This window comes from Rhinatrema bivittatum, chromosome 2 (genome assembly GCF_901001135.1).
Source record: "Rhinatrema bivittatum chromosome 2, aRhiBiv1.1, whole genome shotgun sequence".
NCBI lineage: Eukaryota > Metazoa > Chordata > Amphibia > Gymnophiona > Rhinatrematidae > Rhinatrema > Rhinatrema bivittatum.
Window position 1 is genome coordinate 714,961,688 of NC_042616.1, and position 22,292 is coordinate 714,983,979.

The 22,292-nt window shown below is 47.5% G+C and overlaps 1 protein-coding gene across 1 annotated transcript in view; it reads left to right on the plus strand.

Moving 5' to 3' along the window:
- Positions 1-22,292, plus strand: part of MATN2 (matrilin 2) — a 199,473-nt gene that overhangs the window by 81,862 nt on the left and 95,319 nt on the right. Inside the window, exon 7 of the mRNA XM_029591768.1 lies at positions 7,761-7,883. Within this exon, the coding sequence (XP_029447628.1) occupies positions 7,761-7,883 (123 nt within the window). The remainder of the gene's footprint in view (positions 1-7,760; positions 7,884-22,292) is intronic.

The window sequence follows — 22,292 nt, forward strand, 5'->3', positions numbered from 1 at the left end:
TCCGGATATTGTAGTTGAAGTTGTTGGGTCTTGTGATGGTATTGTCTGGGTTAATATGTGGACAGAGTTAGCATCTGGATTTCTGGCAGGGTCTGGTTCCTGAGTTGGTGTCTTTGTTGTACAATTTGTAGTTGTGAGTATCCGTTTAAGGTTGGAGGACTGTCAGTAGGCAAGATAGGCTTCCACCCATGGCCTGTGAGAGGGTGGTATCATTGTCCAGGATGGACTGTAGATCCTTGATCAAATGTCTCAGTGGTTTCAACTGGGAGCTATAGGTAACAACCAGAGCTATTCTGTTATTTTCTTTTTTTGAGATGATCTTGCAGCAGAGTGTTCCTGGATATTTGTCTGGCTTTGTTGATCTGTTTTCTTACCTCATTGGGTGGATACTGTAATTCCAAAAATGTCCATTGTAATTTCTCCAAATGAGGGTCCCTCACTGAAGAGTTAGGAGAGATGTGATTGTAACGTACGGCTTAGCTGTAGACAGTGTCCTGGTAGTAGCTGGAGGCATGTAGGTGTGTATGACAATCGGTGGGTTTCCAGTATAATGTAGTTCTTATGTGTCCCTCGTGTAGTTGGACAGTAGTGTCCAGAAAGTGGACTTGCTGTGTGAATTGTTCTAGGCTCAGATTGATGGTGGGGTGGAGTTTCTTGATTTCTTGGTGGAATTCTTTAAATGCTTCAAGTCCGTGGGTCCAGATTATGAAGATGTCATCCACGTACCTTTTGCAAAGGAGCAGCTTCTGGGTGTAGGAGTTGTTATGTTATGTGCGTGTACCCATGGCAGTGCCATTGACTTGCAGATACAAGTCCTTTTCAGATCTGAAGTAGTTGTGCATGAGGACAAAATGGCAAAGTTTGTTGGCCAGATCAGCTGTGGGGCATCTGGGAGGATATTCTTGGTGGCTTGTAATCTGTCTTTGTGGGGGATGTTGGTGTAAAGCAGGGGTGGGCAAACTTTATTTTGAGCGCAATGAGGGCCAGAGGGTGGGGTGGGGTGGGGTGGGCATGGTAGAGTGTAGCGGGGTGCGGCGCATCCTCAACACACCAGTCAAATCTCCACCACTTGCTGCAGGCATTTCAGTATCCAACAGGCTTAAGTGCCATCATTTTTAGCACCCAAGGAGCCCTTTCAATCATGGATCCCAGCCTCTACCAAAATCAGAAAAACCTTCAACTCAACAGGGATTAGATGTTTTCCCACCTCACAGGCTACCTCACCTGATGTCAGCAGTCGGCAAATGTCGCGGGTTGCATCTAATGTTAATTTTAAAATGTTTAGCGGGCCGGATAAAAATCAATGATGGGCCTAATTTGGCCACTCCTGATGTACCGGGATTTACAAATTAGAGAGAGGGAAGCGTGGTACTAGCATTTTAGTCCTTGCAAAAAAGAAACACATTTCCAAATGTCAAGTAAGTATTTATTTATTATGAGAGACTTTGATGTACAACTTTTACAGTGGGAGCAAAAGTGGGCTTTTAACTTAAAATCACTATTTCCATTACTTCCACTCACCCTTTTCCCTTGCTTCATTACCCTTCCCTCTCAGTCACTCACCCCTCAGTTACTCCCTCCCATTCCTTCCCTTCATTTCCCTCTCATTCCTCCTCTTCCCTCTCAGTCACTCACTCTTACTCCCATTCACTCCCCTCTGTCACGTACCCTCCCACTCAGTCAGTCACCTCCTCAGTCTTACTCACACGCTTCTGTTTTTTTTCACCTCCTTCCTACTCAGTCACTAGCCCCTTTCTCCCACCCATCCATTTACTCATTCCCTTCCCTGACACTCACCACCTCCCTCTCAGTCACTCTCCTTCACCTTCCCATTCATTTATGTCCCTTCCATTTCACTCACTCACTATCCTCACCACTTTTCCCTTCCTTCCTTCTCTGTCCCTTCCCACACCTCCCTCTCTATCTCTTCCCTTCCTTCCCTATTACTCCTCACTCCTCACAGCAGTGCAGGGCCTTTTCTCCTTGGTAACTCGTGCAACCTGACTCCCCCCATTTATCCCTGCCTGATAATAGAAAACTCATCAGAGCACCAACAATGAGGCCTCTCCTCACTAGCAGGGGTGGGAACCCGCCAGCGCACCAACAACAGGGCTTCTCTTCAGTGGTGGGAGATGGAAACTCTGCCAGCGTTGATGCACAAGGTCTCTCCTTGCTGGCAAGAGCAGGTAACCCCACCAGCATGCTGGCAGCTGGGCTTCTCTTCACTGGCAGGGGTTGGAAACCCACAAGTGCACCAACAACCGGGTCTCTCTTCACCGGTGGGGGTTGGTAACCCCACCAGCACTGACACACAGGGTCTTTCCTCTCCATTACTTTCCTTCCCCGTATAAGTGTTGTGATTGGATCTGATAGCAAATGTAAGAGCCAATCGGAACATTTATATGGGGGAAAGGTGGGCAGGCAGGTAAGCATCTGTGTCACATGTCATCCTGAATAGATATGTGATTGCTTGCTGTAAGACTTACAACGAGCCAATCACATCTATAGCACAATATACGCAGTGCTGTACATACATATAAAACGACAGTCCCTGCTCAACAGAGCTTAAAATCTAATAAGACAAACATACAGGACAAGAGACTTGGGGTATAAAGCAAGACAATGTTTAAAAGAAAAATGTTAACAAGACTAAAAGCAGATAGTCAGGCACAAGATTTAAAAGAGGTTTCAAAAAAGTGGGTCTTTAGATGGGTTTTAAACACAGCAAGAGAGGGAGCATGATACACCAGCTCAGGAAGACTATTCCAAGCACACGGTGCAGTCAGATGGAAAACATGGAGTCTGGAATTGGCAGTAGAAGAGAAGGGCATGGATAGGAGTGACTTATCCGATGATCGGAGTGCACGAGGAGGGGTATAGAGAGAGATAAGAGAGGAGAGGTAGTGAGATGCTGCAGATTGAAGGCATTTGTAGGTGAGAAAGAAGAGCTTGAACTGTATGCGGGAGTGGATAGGGAGCCAATGCAATGACATCAGAAGAGGGGTTATGTGAGCATTCAACTTTGGTGAAAGATAAGTCATGCAACTCAATTTAGGACATACTGCAGAGGAGAGAGATGGCTTGCCAGGAGACCTGTGAGGAACAGGTTGCAATAGTCTAAGCAGGAGGAGATGAGAGAGTGGATAAGGGTTATGGTACTGTGTTCAGAAAGGAAAGGACAGATTTTGGCAATGTTATAAAGAAAGAAATGACACATTTTAGCAGTGTTTTGGATATGCGTAGAGAAGGACAGAGAGAAGTCAAAGAGGACTCCGAGGTTACAGGCTGATGGGTCCAGGATGACGAGTGTGTTATCCACAGAAATAGAGAAAAGAGGAAGAGGGGAGGTAGGCTTAGGGGGGAAAGATAAGGGGCTCTGCCTTGGCCATGTTGAGTTTATCTTTGATAATGATGTCTGATTGTTTCAGAGGTTATGGATGGTTTACTATTCTATTCAGCTGAGGTTGTGGGGCAAGCGATAATGTTTATTAGTTATCTCAGATTGGACATGTTGGAAGCATTCTATGCAAAAATCTAGTCCAATGTTATGCCCATCTGAGAGTGTCCATTGGGAGTTTCTCTTTTTGATATTCTGAGTAGGTGGAGAAGGTGTGTCAGCATCTTCTTCCATGTGTGGATATGTGTCAGTGTGCTGGTTGGTATAGAAGTATTCCTTGTGTTGGAGATGGCAGAAATAAGATTCCAGGTCTCTGCAGAATTGTATTTGTGTAGATTTGGTGGGGCAGAAGTAGAGTCCCTATGCAAGGCAGCTTCCTCTGCCTGGCTGAGTGTGTAATTGGATAGATTGATAATGTTAGTGCGGTTTGGGGTATCCATTGTTTGACCTCTTGTGGTACGTAAGAAGCTGGATAGTTTTGCTTCTTTCTTCTTCTTGAGTGCGGTGAAATGTTTGTGGTAGATAGCTTGCCTCTGATTGGAGAAATCATGTTCAGTTGGGGGGGAGGAGGGGCGCAGTAATATGTTGGCTCCTTATGTGATGTTCCAGGGCTGATTAGGTGATTGAATAGTTTCTTGGAGAGAATATAGTACAATGTGTCTCCATAGATTGTATGTTATGTGTATTTTAGAGGATTTTTTTTGTCTTGAGTCCTTTAGGGATGGTGTCCTGTTGTTTGCATTTAGATAGGAAGAAGATATCCGTCTATCTCTGAGCAAGTTTCTTCATAAGGCTGATGGATTTCCACTAATATCATAGGCTTCAATCTACAGCAGTAGTATATCTCAACAGGTCAAACCTGGAGAGTTCTTAGGTACACAGAAAGCACAGATAAACTAAATTCAAATATGTTACATATATGAATAATGCACAAGAAGCAAAGCTTTTTCAGTGGAAAGGAACCTCTAGAAGAAAAAGTCATTATATGACTCTGAAAGGGTCTCTGCTCAGCAGTGAGAGAAGGATCCATGTAAATTATTCAGAATGCTTCTGCTCGCATTCTCCCAGGTACCAGAATACATGAATATATTACCTCCATTATTTACTCACTACATTGGTTCCCAGTGTGCTGACATGTCCAATATCAGCTAGCAGTCATGATCCACAGTCTGTTAAACAATGTCACTTCTCCCTGGATTTCATCCACATAAAAAATTCATACCCCATTATGCACTCTGTTTGTCTAGCCAGAATCTATTTGATATTCCTTGCCCAAGAACTGTCCACCTCACTGAGACCTGGGAAAGTGCTTTCTCCATAGCTGTACCTTTGTTATGGAATTCCTTACTGACAGCAATATGCAGCATGAAAGAACCTAGGGATGTGAATCGTTTTAGGACAATTAAAATTATCGTCCGATAATTTTAATATCGTCTTAAACCGTTATGGAACACAATACAATAGAGATTCTAACGATTTATTGTTATAAATCGTTAGAATCGTGAGCCGGCACACTAAAACCCCCTAAAACCCACCCCCGACCCTTTAAATTAAATCCCCCACCCTCCCGAACCCCCCCCCCCAAATGACTTAAATAACCTGCGGGTCCAGCGGCGGTCCGGAACGGCAGCGGTCCGGAACGGGCTCCTGCTACTGAATCTTGTTGTCTTCAGCCGGCGCCATTTTCCAAAATGGCGCCGAAAAATGGCGGCGGCCATAGACGAACACGATTGGACGGCAGGAGGTCCTTCCAGACCCCCGCTGGACTTTTGGCAAGTCTTGTGGGGGTCAGGAGGCCCCCCCCCCCAAGCTGGCCAAAAGTTCCTGGAGGTCCAGCGGGGGTCAGGGAGCGATTTCCCGCTGCGAATCGTTTTCGTACGGAAAATGGCGCCGGCAGGAGATCGACTGCAGGAGGTCGTTCAGCGAGGGTTCCGGCGCCTCGCTGAACGACCTCCTGCAGTCGATCTCCTGCCGGCGCCATTTTCCGTACGAAAACGATTCGCGGCGGGAAATCGCTCCCTGACCCCCGCTGGACCTCCAGGAACTTTTGGCCAGCTTGGGGGGGGCCTCCTGACCCCCACAAGACTTGCCAAAAGTCCAGCGGGGGTCCGGAAGGACCTCCTGCCGTCCAATCGTGTTCGTCTATGGCCGCCGCCATTTTTCGGCGCCATTTTGGAAAATGGCGCCGGCTGAAGACAACAAGATTCAGTAGCAGGAGCCCGTTCCGGACCGCTGCCGTTCCGGACCGCCGCTGGACCCGCAGGTTATTTAAGTCATTTGGGGGGGGGGTTCGGGAGGGTGGGGGATTTAATTTAAAGGGTCGGGGGTGGGTTTTAGGGGGTTTTAATGTGCTGGTTTTGCGATTTTACGTTTTTTCGATTTTTTACGATTTTTCACGATATTTTACCCCCCCAAACGGCAACAATATGATTCCCTCCCCCTCCCAGCCGAAATCGATCGTTAAGACGATCGAGGACACGATTCACATCTCTAGAACCTAATTTCCTCCTTTAGGCTCCCATCTTGCACATCTCGTCATTCTTTAATGTTTTGCATTCAAAGATTTGCAGCTTTCCCCAGCAATTAACTTTGAGGTGAATTTTAAAAGAGTTGCTCTCGTAAAAAGGCCCATTTATGCAAATTCCAGGAGGCCTTTTGGGGAGGGTAGAGTTTAGTGTTTTTAATTGTTGTTATGTTATGTTTCTAATTTGTGTATGTGAAATTGTAAGTCGTCCAGAACAGATGTCTGGCAAGGGGTGGGTAAGAAATTGCTGTAAGTATATGGGCCAATCGCACACAACTTATATTTTAAAAGCTGCAAAGTGTTTGCATATATGCGCATGCACGAGCAACAGAATGCATGTAAAAAAAGGGGCGTGTTAGAAGCGTTCCGGGGCAGGGCCAGAAATTATGCGTGTAAGTAGCTATTTTAAAACCTGCCAAAGTGACGTGCATAGTCTGTTACTTGCGAATATTTACTGCTGCTCAATATCAGGTATAAGAGACCATAAGCATCTTAAAAGTGAAAAAGTGACTAGTGAGGGGTCTGGGTGGCATTGGGATACTTCAGGCTGAAGAGCCAGGAGGGTGTTTCCAAGCTGCGGATAGACCAGGCAAACTGGTGAACTAATTGGTAAAACTGGCAATTTCCTTCTCATGCGCATTTTATAAAATTTGAGGAAATAGGTGTGTAAAAGCCTACAATTGCTAAGAAAACTACGTGAGTTAAATCTTCTCATGTAAATGATTATCAGCACAACTTATCTAGATACATTTTGACTTCTCTGCAACTTAGCCAGATAAATCTGAAAACTGCTACTTATCCAGCTATGTTCAACATTACCTGCTGCGTATCTTTTAAATATGTGAATATGTTGCTGAGTAGATTTATGCACATTTTATATCTTCCTTACACAGGTGTTCGCACGATATAAAATACATGTGTGTGCATGCACGCATCCACATGCGCACTTGTTTTAAAGTTATCTTCCCTGTTTTTTAATCAGTTTGCTATCTCTGAAGATGTGTTGTGTATCACTTTATTGTCCTACTTTATGGTTGTTTTTTTTACTTTTGTGTATATATGTAACCTTGTACCCCAATCTTGAACCATTTGAAGGGTGCGGGAAACAAATACTTTAAAATAAATAAATAAATAATTTCTTCACAGAAAGAGTGGTGGATACCTAGAAGTGATGAAGGTAAAACCAGTAAGAGAATTCAAGAAATCATGGGATAAGCAGAGAGGATCCTAGTTGCAAGGAAATGCGGGTAAAACTGGAGATTAAGTAGGATCTACAGTATAACCGCAGAAAGGGAAAATGGGCAGACTAGAGGGGCCTTGTAATTATCATCTGCTGTCTATCTTTTGTGTCTACTTAGAAACCCTTTTTGGTACATTTTCTAAAATGGATAGCCTTTTTGAGCATGTGCACCCAAAATTCAACTTATACTCCAAACTGAAAATAGCATAGAAGTAAACATCGTTTCCAATTCTGATTTCGAGTATCATGGTATCATGCATGGGAGGAACATAATAACATTGACCTAGAACACCCTTTGAAGACATTATCAGTGCTCTCATTTGTAAATCTGAGGAGTCCTGGTGTTGGATACTGAGGGAAAAATAATCTATTAAGATTTGTGAATTTGCAAGAATTTATTTTTGTGATGAGTTCCATTACTTTGTCACATCTCTTAGTTGTTAAGCGAAGTCCTAATCAGAAAACATTTGGTACCCATTGCACCCGGTCTCACATAAAATATCAGCAAAAAAAAAAAAAATACCGTAACTGATGGAATGAGAGCTAAAAATATCTACAAACTGATCCATGTGTATATCCCTGCTTTCTTTTCTTTACAGGACCTAACTATTGTGCTTTACCCACACATGGCTGTCAGCACGAGTGTGTTAATGCAGACGAATCCTACTTCTGTAGATGCCGACAGGGCTTTACTCTTAATCCAGACAAGAAAACTTGCCAAAGTAAGTCACCCAGTTTTATGTGGCTGAAAATTCACATCAGACCACTGGCGACTTTAGATGCTCTAGGGATGGCTGAAAATGCACGCTAGTCTCTCTTTGCTGACCAGTTTTCATGGTGCTACTGTGGAGGACATGAAGAATGGATTGATGTGCTGGTGACTGGCTGACAGCTCTCACAGCACTTTATTTCATCTCTTTCAATGTCACAGCTGTATTTTAAGGCCTAAAGTAGCTTTTTCTGTGAATCATTCTTTAAATGAAGTACACAGTAACATAGTAACATAATGAATGTGCGGCAGATAAAAACCAAAATGGTCCATTTCAATTTATTTGTTGATTGATTGATTTTGTCTACCGTAGTTCGGGGCCCATCACAAAGATTCGTGCCATGCAAGTTACCACCAAACCTTCTGTTAAGGGTAGTATAGATTGCCATATCCCAAATGTATAACTCTGCTCTTGGATTGAATCCCAACCTTAACCACTTCTCGAGCTTTCCTAGGCCACTTCTTATTCTCTCTCTACTACTTCATGTGTGTCTACTCCATTGCAGATCTTAGTATTATCCACAAAAAGATAAATTTTACTTTCTTATCTCTCCGCAATATCATTCAAAGAGATATTGAACAGAACCATTCCTAGAATCAATCCATGAGAAACTCCAGTTATCGCTCTTCTCTCTTCAGAATAGGCTCCGATTACTACTACTTGCTGACATTTGTCAGTCAGCCAATTTGTAATCCATTCCACCATCTTGGGACCCACTCTCAGGCTTCTCGTTTTATTTATGAGCCTCCTTTGTGGGACCATATCAAAAGCTTTGCTGAAATCCAAGTAAACCACATTGAGTGCTCTTCTTTGATCCAATTCTCTAGTCACCCAATCAAAAAAATCAATCAGATTCATTTTACAGAACTTTCCTCTGATAAAAACCATGTTGCCTTGGATCCTGTAACCCATTTGATCGCAGATACTTCATTATCCTTTCCTTTAGCAGTCGCTCCATTTATTTTCCTACCACTGAGGTAATGCTAACCAGCCTATAGTTTCCACCTTCCTCCTGTGACAGAGTGACCCTATTTTCCCCCTTTAAACCTGTGTGGGACCAGGCATGGGGCCTGGTCCACCTTAAATCCCACAGAGGGAGAGAGCTCTGTGGACGGGGAACCCTGTGGGGCAGGGAAGAGGCCTGAGAACAGGACCAACTGGGGAGCATAAGAGTATAAGCCCAGATGGGTTCAGGAGGCTCCCGGATCTCCAGGAGAGGCAGCTTCAGTAAATCTATGTTGACCCAAAGCCCAGGAAGTGGGAAGACTAATGCAAAGGTAGGCAGTCACTCGATTGTGTTGAAGTGCGGTAACTTGAATAAAGTTTTAGTTGCATTAGAAAAGACTAAAGTCCATGTGGCCTTGTGCCTCCATCCTGAGAAACATCATTAGGTTTCCCACACCTCCCTACTACCACTTTTGTGAAGAGGGACGACAACAACCTTTCTCCAGTCCTGCAGCACTACTCCCATGTCCAAAAATCCTTTGAACAAGTCCTTGAACGGACTGCTAGCAGCTCTCAGAGCTTCTTAAGTATCCTAAATGTGTCCCATCAGACCCCATGGCCGTGTCCACGTTTTCCTGCCATGGCCTTGTCCACTTTCAGTTTTCCTACTTCCATCCAAATGGGAATGTATCTACCGTACTCTCATCTGTACTTTTGCCAGCCAGCAACATTCCTTCTCCAATGTCTTCCTTAATGAAAACCAATTCCTTCATCTTTCTCCAACCTTGTTCTTGTCTCCTTTCAATCTTACAGTGCCACATCTGGTTATCCTCCTTTCTCTGATATATCTGAAAAATGTTTTGTCACCATGCTTTATCTCTTTGCAATCATTTCTTTCACTCGAGCTTTTGCCATCCTGATTTCTTTTCTCATCTCTTTCAACTTCACCAGATATTCTTACCTGTGCTCTTCTTTTTGAGTTCCTTGGTGCTTTTAGAATGCCAATCTTTTTGCCTTTATTTTCTCAGCCACCCCTCAGAGAACCATATTGGTTTCCTTTTCTCTTACTTTTCTCTACTTTTTATTACATAAAGGTTTGTCACCTTTGTTAGATCTCCTTGTAATCTGGCCAACTGTTGTTCCACTTCACTGGAGGATATCTAATGTAACCCCAATATTTAATACCATGAAGACTGGAGGATAGCTAATGTAACCCCAATATTTAAAAAGGGCTCCAGAGGCGATCTGGGAAACTACATACCGGTTAGCCTGACTTCAGTGCCAGGAAAAATAGTGGAAAGTGTTCTAAATATCAAAATCACAGAACATATAGAAAGACATGGTTTAATGGAACAAAGTCAGCATGGCTTTACCCAGGGCAAGTCTTGCCTCACAAATCTGCTTCACTTTTTTGATGGAGTTAATAAACATGTGGATAAAGGTGAACCGGTGGATGTAGTGTACTTGGATTTTCAGAAGGCATTTGACAAAGTTCCTCATAAGAGGCTTCTAGGATAACTAAAAAGTCATGGGATAGGAGTTGTTGTCCTTTTGTGGATTACAAACTGGCTAAAAGACAGGAAACAGAGAGTAGGATTAAATGGACAATTTTCTCAGTGGAAGGGAGTGGGCAGTGGAGTACCTCAGGGATCTGTATTGGGACCCTTACTTTTCAATATATTTATAAATGATCTGGAAAGAAATACGACGAGTGAGGTAATCAAATTTGCAGATGATACAAAATTATTCAGAGAATCACAAGCAGATTGTGAAAAATTGCAGGAAGACCTTGTGAGACTGGAAAATTGGGCATCAAAATGGCAGATGAAATTTAATGTGGATAAGTGCAAGGTTATTTTTTCTCATAATTAAGTATTAATTTAAGGGAAGGACAGTATAAAACATATATGATTATCCTATTAATTACATAAATGGAGATACCAATTCACTTTCCATATAGATTATATTATGGAAAAATGTAACCGAAAAACTAATTGGCACCTTCTAGATAATTTATAAACCAAACCAAACTTATTTACATGCCTATTTGTAAATCATTGTGATGGTGCATTACTAAACGATGGCATAGAAAAGTTTTTAAATAAAATAAATAAATAAATGCATATAGGGAAAAATAACCCATGCTATAGTTACACAATGTTAGGTTCCATATTAGGTGCTACCACCCAAGAAAGAGATCTAGGCGTCATAGTGGATAACACATTGAAATCATCGGTTCAGTGTGCTGCGGCAGTCAAAAAAGCAAACAGAAAATTGGGAATTATTAGAAAGGGAATGGTGAATAAAACGGAAAATGTCATAATGCCTCTGTATCGCTCCATGGTGAGACCGCACCTTGAATACTGTGCACAGTTCTGGTCGCCGCATCTCAAAAAAGATATAGTTGCGATGGAGAAGGTACAGAGAAGGGCGACCAGAATGATAAGGGGAATGGAACAGCTCCCCTATGAGGAAAGACTAAAGAGATTAGGACTTTTCAGTTTGGAAAAGAGACGGCTGAGGGGGGATATGATAGAGGTGTTTAAAATCATGAGAGGTCTAGAACAGGTAGATGTGGATCAGTTATTTACTCTTTCAGATAATAGAAAGACTAGGGGGCACTCCATGAAGATAGCTTTGGGCATATTTAAAACAAATCGGAGAAAGTTCTTTTTCACTCAACGTACAATTAAACTCTGGAATTTGTTGCCAGAAGATGTGGTTAGTGCAGTTAGTGTAGCTGTCTTTAAAAAAGGATTGGATAAGTTCTTGGAGGGGAAGTCCATTACCTGACATTAATTAAATTGACTTAGAAAATAGCCACTGCTATTACTAGCAACAGTAACATGGAATAATCTTAGTTTTTGGGTACTTGCCAGGATCTTATGGCCTGTATTAGTCACTATTGGAAACAGAATGCTGGGCTTGATAGACCCTTGGTCTGACCCAGTATGGCATATTCTTATGTTCTTACCCATTTCCTTCCAGCCTTCTAGCTCCTCCTTGAGATACATTGCCTTTTTCCAGAGTCTGTGTTTTTGAAATACAGTACCCTGCTCTTCATGCAACTTCCCTCCTTCTTGGCTGTTATATCAGATCATACCGTCTGATGCTCATTAGTGTCCATGTGGGCACCCACCCTGACATATGAGATACTGTCTCCATTTGTGAGTACTAGATCCAGTATCACTCCTCCCCTCATGAGTTCCATCACCATATGTCTGAGCATAGCCTCTTGAAGAGCATCCACAATCTCTCTGCTTCTTGCAAATTCTGCAGTAGGGATACTCCAGTCCATATCTGGCAAAACTTCAATGAGCAATACTTCTTCCTTCCCACCTTTTGGATCTCTTCAGCCTGCTGTCTATCCAATTCTTCTGTCTGATTTGGAGGCCTGTAGACCACATAAGTCTAAATGGAAGTGGCATCATCTCTTTTTAAGATATCCCACAGCGCTTCTTCCTTTCCCCATGCCCCCTGCATTTCAGTTGCTCGGATATTGTTTTTGAGATAATGTTGCAGAAGTGGACCCTTAGGCCGAGGTGGTGTAGGCACAACTCAGGAAAGATCCCCACCATCTGCTGGCGGAACTGGCTGGAACAGAGGCCCAACTGGAGCTTCACCAATACCAGCCCTCGTTCCCCTTAGGTTGAGCCCTCAGGTGCTGGGACCTGTTAGACTTAGGCATGGGTCTCTGTGGAGGTAAAGATTTGTCACATAGAAGAGATTGCAGACCAGCACAGTGAAGAAAGTGGAGTCAGGACCAGCAGCGGTCAGGACAGGCAGCAGACAAATTAAGACAGGTTCATGCTGTGGTCTGAGGCAGGCGGAGATTACCTAGTGTCGTGGTTCAGGCAGTGGTCAGGGCAGATAGATTTCAAGCAATATCAGTGAGCAGGCAGTGGTTAGAGGTAGGCAGAGGTCAAACAGCGTTGAGGTCTAATCTGAGGTCAAGCCAGAAGTCCAATCCGAATGAGACGAGACAAAGAGGAGGAAGTAGGATGAGGAAACATAGGAGCAAGGCAAGGCACTGAAGACAGACAAAGGGGAGACTGACCACGAAGACAAGAACTCAGAAGACAAACCAGTTTGCCAAGGAACCGGGAACAGGACACAGGAACTCAGGAAGGACACCCAGTAGAATCAGGAACCAGGAAGCAAGGATCAAGAACACAGAGGCAAAGCACTTGTCCAACAGAGTCAACCTATTGCTGAGGCACTGGAGGGGTGTCTGAAGGAGCTTTATATATGGTTCAAGCAATGATGTCATCATGAGGTGCCTTCAGGCCATTCCTGTCATTGGCCCTTTAAATGAGAGGAGACCAGGTGCACGCACACCTTAGGAGCACTTGGGAGGGTAGCAGCACAGCAAGCAAATTGGGCCCAGCTTCTGGCCACGTCAGGCTACAGAGGCATGGCCGTTGGCCATGTTGAGGAAAGAGGAACCAGACCCAGTGTCGGGTGTGCATGTGAGTGCGGCGGTCCATGGATTTGCCACACAGGCTGCCAAACGTAACAGATAAAAAGCTACTTCTCCCCCATTTCTGTCACCTCTATCCTTTCTGAACAGGCTATAGATTGGTATGGCTGCATCCCATTCATGAGACTCACTGAACCATGTTTCCATAATAGCAACAATATCCAAGTCTGCCTCCACCATTAGGGACAGCAGATCTAGAATTTTATTGCCCAGATTTTTTGTGCTCATTGCTTTCCAGCTTTTCTCACTCAGCTTGCTGCTTTTCCTGAATACTTTTTCTGCCCTATTGGGCTGATCTTTGTTAATTTCTCCACCCATTTCCTATATTTGTAGAGGGTGACATTCCAATTTTTTCCGCCATCCACGTCCTCTAATTTAAATGCCTTATGACAGATGATTTGAATTTCTCACTTAGAATTCTTTTCCCTGATGTAAGCCATCTTTACTATAAAGCGTTTTACTATTCCATACAGTTCCAGCCCCCAATATATCTAAAAACCTTCTTTCTTACACCAGGTTTTGAGCCAAGTATTCAAGTTGTCTATAGGGCTTAGCCTTTCTTTCCCTTTTCCGTGAACAGATAACATTTCTAGAAATCCCACTGTGTCTGTTACGAGCGCGCGTGGGCGCGATCGTCTCGAGCTGGTGGTGAGCCCTTGGGCCACGGCAAAAGCTAGGGAGGAGCCCCAGCCACACCGTGGGAGGTGAGCTGGGCAGGCATGGTGAGCCAGGCGGGTACAGAAGCAGGTATAGAGTCTGACCCTCAGCCGGACCTGCACGCCCATGGTAGCCAACACTGGGAAGTTGACTGATGAACGGTCCTCCGACTGTTCCCGGCCCTTTCGGACCTGCCGCTGGGAACGGCAATGGGCAGCAGGCCGGACAGAGGCGAGGGCAGACAGAGTCCTTTACACAGAAGACATCAGACGGGGGCTGAAGCAGACATCCAAGACAGGCTGAAGCAAGACATTGGAGACATCAGGGCAAAGGCTAAAGCAGACATCGTAGACAAGGCAGGTGCAGACATCGTAGACAAGGCTGGAAGGAAACATGGCACTGTCCATCAGGGCGCCCTACTCAGCCCACCCGTGGGACTGAGTCGCGGACCACCCCGTCCCAGACGCGCCCTACACAGCCCAGGAAGGCTGGTCGCGGACCATGCTGAGGAAAGGAGGGTGCAGGAAAGGTCCAGACGAGCAGGAACTCCGATGCTGGGATACTGACATCCGAAGCCCCGTCGGCTGGCAGGAACAGAAGCTCAAGAGCCCGGAGGACGAATCCCTCCTGTTGGCCACTCCAGGGCCCAACAGGACAGAAGGCTCAGGAACCAGACAAGGACATAGGGCAGAACAACCGGAACTGGAACAGGAACAGGATCAGGCAGCTTCAGGAACAGACATCAAAGCAAGGTCAGGAACAGACATCAAGGCAAGGTCAGGAACAGACAACAAAGCAAGGTCAGGTCAAGGAGCCAACAATACATGGAGGACCTGGATCGGCAAGGTTACAGGCGACTGTAATGCTCAATCTGCAGGCAAGTTGCAAATGACAAGAAAGTCCTTATATACTGGAGGTAGAAGGCAACTCCCTGGGAGGAGCTTGCCAGGACCGCCCACCGCTGGCCCTATAAATAAGGAGGAGAGCTGTGGGCCGGCCCCTAGGGAAGGGCGTCGCCAAACAGGAAGTCCAACGCTGGCATGCAAGCCACAGGCACAGCTAGGCCTCTCAGGCCCTGGAGCAAGTCCCGGGTGGAACACAGGCGAGGCCCTGGCTTCGGAGCGGCCTCCGGAGGAAGGTGAGAGACCACCTGTAGCGCAGCAACAGGGGGGATCGTAACAGTGCTGTGCTGTTTTTAGCAAGGTTATTGGTCCCCAGATGGATGATAACGATTTTAGAGGCCCTCCTTTCTTCTTTCATTGCATTGACTATCAGGTTTACATTTTTATCAGCAGAAGATCCTCTCAGGCATTTAACTAATGTGATCCTCTCAAAATGAATTCCTAAATTAGTGTCTCTAATGACTGAGTCTCCCAGCACTAGGAGCTTTCTGTTAAGACTTTTAATAGTGTTATGGGGTTTCTGTATGCATTGGATATCTTCTTTCCTTTCAGATATCACTTTTGTTTCCATTGCTAGAGCATCTTAATTTTCCAATACAGAAAATACATTTTCTACTGTTATCATTTGAGAAAGTGGGTATATCTGTATCACAGATCTGTCCTGCCAGAGCTCTCTCTAAATTCATTTATTCCTGTGTTTCTGGATGCTCAGTGGAAGTGGGAGTGGACATCTGGGCTGCACAGTTGAGGAGAGTGGGTGTCTCTGGATCACAGTTAATCTACCAGAGCCCACTGTAAACCACTTATTCCTTGGTTTCTGAATCTTATGTGAAAGTGGGATCAGGTTTTCTGAATGTTATGAAGTGGGGGAGGATTCTTTGGTGGTTGCTAATTCCTGTTTGGCCTTTTTAATTGTAGCTAATTCTAATCTGAATTGAGTCATCTCCTTTTTCATTGAAGAGAAGTGCAAACAAATGGGGCAAGCTCTAAGCATTCAGATGGTTTGCCTTAAGACAAAGGCACCACAGTTATTACATTGAATAATAGTCATTTTGTTAATTTGCTTTGTTATGGAACATGCCATGCCATGCCATGGATATATGTCAATGCCACAGATATATGTCAATACTATGTCACACTTATTGAGGCTTCTAACTCAATACACACCATCTCAGACACTGTTACTGCATGTTATTGTTACTAAGTTACTCTTTCTTTGCTAGCTTCCTCTCCTCCCTAGCCCCTTTACCCCTGTTTTATTGTAACTTTTTTGCAACTTTGTTGATGTTAAGGTTAATGTTTTATCACACTGTTCCTTGTAAACCGATGTGTTATGATGTATTTCATGAATGTCGATATAAAAAAAGTATAAATAAATAAATATAATAAGTACCTTCATACCAATTATTGCAATTATGTACTCTGTAGAAAAAAAAGCTCTGGGATGGGTGAGTAGGTACATGTATATGGTGTTTTTCTCAGGTACATTATTCAAATCCCTAATTTCATCTGCCATTTATTAATGTTGGCAGCATATCAATAGATCTAAGTATCAATAAACTTTAGCATATAACTGTATAAATCTTTACTTTTGCAATTTAATATATTAACCTTCTTTTCACTATGGAAAATACTATTAGAGAAGACACAGGATAGATATTGGTTTCTCAGTAAACTTTGTTCCCTGTACGTACCAGGATCAGTCCAGGACACCTGGGTTGTGACTCCGCACCAGTAGATGGAGACAGACTAAAACTTGTGGGCGGAGCATATATGCCCCTGTGCCAGTCACAGCCCCTCAGTCTTACTCTGTCTCCAGTAGGTGGTGCAGGTCCGGTCACAGCCCTGTCGGGCCTGATTCTGGTTGTTAGTCAGGTTCGCTTTTTGGGTTTTATTTTCTATTAGGCCTATTTGGTTTTTTCTGCAAATTGGGTTTTTCGTTTAATTTGGTTAATTTTAGTCCCGGTTGCCCTGCCTCCCTGGGGAGTTGAGAGGTCCTGAGGGGACTACCCTCCCCAGGTTGAGGCCGCTGCTAGGGTTGAGGACCCGGCTGGACTAGTAGCAGCGTCAGGGGTGACACCGGGGAGCCCGGTTCACTCACCCCTGCAGGACAGAGGGCTTTTCAGTACCAGGGACAGCGTTTTTTTCTGTTAAAAAAAAAAAAAAAAAAGTGTTTTGACTTTTGTTTCTGTCTGCTCTCCGTTGCCTGGCGTTGCGCTCCGTCCCGCTCGGGGGGGGGGGGGGGGGGGGGGGGGGGGGGGGGGCGTCGTCGGCAGGGGGGAGGTCGCCGATTTCGCCGTGGTGATTTTTTTCTTTTTCCTCAGCACCCCTCAGTGTTTTTCGGCGCGTCCTTTGGTTTCCCGCGATTTTCTCGATGCCGCGCGGCTCGCAGTGCAGGGCCTGCGGCTCGGCGCGCGCGCGTCTCTCCCGGGACGGCCTTTGCTCGACCTGCATCCCGGGAGACGAGGGATCATCGGGGGCACCTCGGGGGACCCGTTCCCGGGTGGCACGATCGCCGTCGCAGGGGGGAGGGGCCCCTGACAGGCCTCCTGATTCTTTCCCGGTTTCCGCGGGAGTGGCAGCCATTTTGTCCACCGGCCGGGTAGTTTCACGCGAAACGGTGGAGGCCTCGGTTTTGCCCCCTGAGCTCTCCCCGCAGCGGGGTGCGGCGGGGGAGGCCCCCTCGGAGGGGCCCCGGTCCCGGGGGACTTCGGAAATCGATTCTTCGGATTCGGGCGAGCTCTCAGAGGATTTGGCGCTTTTGCTGCGCAAGGTGCTCCGATATAGGAGAAGCAAGCGCAGTCGGGGGGACGCCTTGCGCGCTCGGGTCCACCGGTCCCCGCCGAAGAAAAAGCCGGCCAGGAGGACGGCGAAGGTCGCCCAGGCCGCGGGTCGGAGCAAGCGGCTTCCGCGAGGGGTGCCGCAGGACTCGGAGTCCAAAGAATCCGCCGAGGCGGACACGGAGGCCTCTGAGGAGCCCCTGCCGGGGGCCAGGAAGGCAGCGTCAGATGGCTCCGTGCAGCTCGCTCCGGGGAAAGGAGCACAGGCCATCGATGGGGATGACCCCAAGGTGGTGCATTTGTTCCGTAGGGAGGAGCTGTCGCCGCTTATCCCGGCCATTCTCCAGGAGCTGGGGATTGATGCCCCTCCGGTGGTGGTCCGCCAGGAGGCAAATATGGATCCTGTCCTGCTCGGGCTCACAGGGCCGGCGGTTGCTTTTCTTTTTCATTTTTCGTCCACGGATATCCTCTTCAAGGAATGGGATACTCCGGAGTTGGGTTTGAAGGTCAGCAAGGCCATGGACAAGCTTTACCCTTTGCCGGAGGACGCGCTGGAGCTCCTCCGGCTCCCAAAAGTGGATTCGGCGGTGTCCGCTGTCACGAAGAGGTCTACCATCCCGGTCACGGGAGCAACAGTCCTCCGGGATATTCAAGACCGGAAGTTGGAGGTTCAACTCAAAAAGATTTTCGAGGTCTCTGCCCTGGGAGTGCGGGCCGCCATGTGCACGAATTTTGCTATGCGGCCTATTCTGCGCTGGGCTCAAGTCCTTCAGGCGAATGCGGGTCTCTCTGCAGAGGATGCTTCTCAAGCAGACAGGTTGGAGGCGGCCGTTGCCTATGGGGCCGATGCGCTCCATGATCTGTTGCGCACCTCAGCTCGCTCCATGGTGGCAGCGGTGTCGGCGCGTTGTCTTCTTTGGCTGCGCAACTGGGCAGCGGATGGCTCTTCCAAGGCTCACCTCGGGGCATTGCCGTTTAAAGGGAAATTGCTATTCGGCAAGGAGTTAGATGATTTGTTGGTTTCCCTGGGTGAGAATCGAGCGTTTAAGCTGCCGGAGGATAGGGTCCGTCCGCGATCTTCCTTCTCAGGCAGAGCCCGGTTCCGGGGGCCCAGGAAGTCCAGACCGCAAAGATGCTCTGGATCCTCATATAGGTCGTCCTCCTCGCGGAACGCTCAGTGGCAGCAGTCCTTTCGGGGCAAGCGTTTTGGCCGGCAAGGAGGGGCTCCGTCGGGTGCGGGGTCCAAGCCTTCACAATGAAGTTCGGCCGGCCCATCCCTCCTCGCGGCTTCGGCACGTTGTCCCAAACGTGGGGGCGCGTCTCTCCTTCTTTCTCGAGGAATGGGCCAGCATGACGACGGATCAGTGGGTCCTCGACGTGATAAGACACGGCTGCGAGTTAGATCCTGCTCGCATCCCAGCGGACAAGTTCCTGGTCTCTCCCTGCCAGGATCCCAAGAAGAAGGCGGCGGTGCTAGACACCATCCAAAGACTAGAAAGCTTGGGAGCCATCTCTCCGGTTCCAGCCGATCAGTACGGCAAGGGCCGTTACTCCATTTACTTCATAGTCCCCAAGAAAGACGGCTCTTTCCGCCCCATTCTGGATCTGAAGGGAGTCAACAGATGCCTTCGGGTTCCTCATTTCAAGATGGAAACCATTCGTTCCATGATCGCGTCAGTGCGCCCCGGCGAATTCCTGGCGTCCCTAGACCTCACAGAAGCATTCCTTCATGTGGGCATCCATCCAGCGTTTCAGCGGTTCCTGCGGTTTGCATTATGCGCAGGCACTTCCAGTTCCGGGCGCTCCCGTTCGGCCTGGCGACAGCGCCTCGGACATTCACAAAAGTAATGGTGGTCGTGGCGGCGCAGTTGCGGCGGGAAGGCCTGCTGGTTCACCCTTACCTCGACGATTGGCTACTCCGAGCGAAGTCTCAGAGTCTGTGTCAGCAGGCGGTGACCAGGGTGTTACAGCTCTTGCAGTCCCTGGGCTGGGTGGTCAACTACAACAAGAGTCATCTCGAACCTTCTCAGTCCTTGGAGTATCTTGGAGCCCTTTTCGACACGAAGCGAGGCAAAGTGATTCTCTCTCAGGAACGGATATGTAAACTGCAGTCTCAGGTGCTACGTCTTCTGTCGCTACACCGGCCACGAGTCTGCGTTTACCTGACGGTTCTGGGGTCTATGGCGTCCACTCTGGCGTTAGTCCCTTGGGCGTTCGCTCATCTACAACCGCTGCAGTCCTCATTGCTTTCCCGCTGGAAACCGGTTTCCGAGGATTTTTTATCTACCTCTCCCTCTCGAGGGTCAGGCGCGAGCCAGCCTGAGCTGGTGGCTGGATTCCAAGCATCTCTCCTGTGGAGTGTCCCTTCTGGTGCCCGACTGGTTGGTGGTGACCACGGATGCCAGTCTTTCCGGCTGGGGGGCAGTGTGCCAAGGGAAGTCGGTTCAGGGTCTGTGGTCAGAGTCGCAGACCCGGTGGTCTATCAACCGGCTGGAGACCAGAGCGGTCCGTCTGGCGCTGCATGCTTTTCTACCCCTAGTACACGGACAGGCGGTCCGGGTATTGTCGGACAACGCTACCACCGTGGCTTACATCAAACGCCAGGGCGGGACAAGAAGTCCTCTAGTGGCGGAGGAGGCGCGGCTCTTGATGCTCTGGGCAGAGCGGCATCTCAGCCATCTCGCTGCGTCCCACATTGCAGGAGTCGACAACGTCCAGGCGGATTTTCTCAGCCGTCACCGTCTGGATCCCGGAGAGTGGGAGCTGGCGGACGAGGCGTTTCTTTTCATCTGCAAGACTTGGGGGAACGCCCCACATGGATCTGATGGCCACGTGGCACAGCGCAAAGGCTCCGAGATTTTACAGTCGACGTCGCAAAAGGGGCGCAGAGGGAGTCGACGCGTTGGTGCTTCCCTGGCCTATGGATGTGCTTCTGTATGTGTTCCCACCGTGGCCCATGATCGGCAAGATTCTGCGGCGCATAGAATTGCACCCGTCCAACGTGATCATGGTGGCGCCGGCCCCGTCTGTTTGGAGGATGCGGATCACTTCTGTCTCGCGGCATGGCTTTTGAGAGGTACCGGTTGAAAAGAAAAGGCTACTCGGATGCGGTCGTTACTACGTTGCTGAGATCCCGAAAACAGTCTACTTCCCTGGCTTATGTTCGGGTCTGGGTAGTTTTTGAGGAATGGTGCGTGGAGCGGGGTCTGAATCCCACTTCCGCTTCTATTTCTGATATTTTGGCGTTTCTCCAGGCGGGGCTCGCCAAAGGTTTAGCGTGCAATTCCCTTCGGGTCCAAATGGCGGCGCTTGGTTGTTTGCGAGGTAAGGTCCGGAGAGTCTCTCTGGCTCTCCACCCAGATATCTCCCGCTTTCTTAGGGGAGCTAAGCACCTCCGTCCTCCGTTGCGGCCCCCTTGCCCGTCTTGGAACCTCAACTGGGTACTCTCAGCCGTATGCTCAGCGCCGTTTGAGCCCCTGAAACGTTCTACGCTCAAGGATCTCACGTTGAAGACCGTATTCCTGGTGGCGATTGCATCGGACCGTCGTGTTTCAGAATTACAGGCGTTGTCCTATAGGGAGCCCTTCTTGCGCATCTCCGATTCGGGGGTTTCCTTGCGGACGGTTCCCTCCTTCCTTCCTAAGGTTGTGTCGTCGTTCCATTTGAATCAGTCGATTGAACTTCCCGCTTTCATGGTTGGGGACTCTTCGGACCCGAAAACGAAAGACTTGAGAAAACTAGATGTGCGGAGGTCCCTTCTTCGCTATCTAGAGGTTACTAATCCGTTTCGGGTGACGGATCATCTGTTTGTGTTGACTTCGGGTCCAAAGAAAGGTGCTGCGGCGTCCCGCACGACAATTGCCCGTTGGCTCAAGAAAGCCATTGGTTCTGCATATCTTCTGCGTGGAAAATCGCCGCCGGTGGGTCTTCGGGCTCATTCGACGCGGTCTCACGCTGCGTCTTGGGCGGAATCTTCTCAGGTGTCGCCTCAAGAGCTTTGCAGGGCGGCTACCTGGAAGTCGTTGCATACCTTCATTACACATTACCGGTTGGATGTTCAGGCTACTGAAGCTGGGGGTTTTGGAGAGAGGGTACTCCGAGCGGGACTCTCTGCTTCCCACCCTCGGTAAGTTAGCTCTGGTACATCCCAGGTGTCCTGGACTGATCCTGGTACATACAGGGAAAGGAAAATTAGTTTCTTACCTGATAATTTTCGTTCCTGTAGTACCAAGGATCAGTCCAGGATCCCGCCCACAGTGCTGCGCTATAATAATGGAGAGTCCGCTCTTTATTGTTTCTTTCACTACGCTGACCCTTGTTGATTCGCTCTCCCGGTTTGGGAGTCTGGTTCCTGTAGGGGTGTTGGATTTCTTTCGTTTCCCTACCAAGTTTGTATGGTTAGTTATGGTTGCCTTTTGGCTTTTGTCTACTTTGACATTACGTATGACTGAGGGGCTGTGACTGGCACAGGGGCATATATGCTCTGCCCACAAGTTTTAGTCTGTCTCCATCTACTGGTGCGGAGTCACAACCCAGGTGTCCTGGACTGATCCTTGGTACTACAGGAACGAAAATTATCAGGTAAGAAACTAATTTT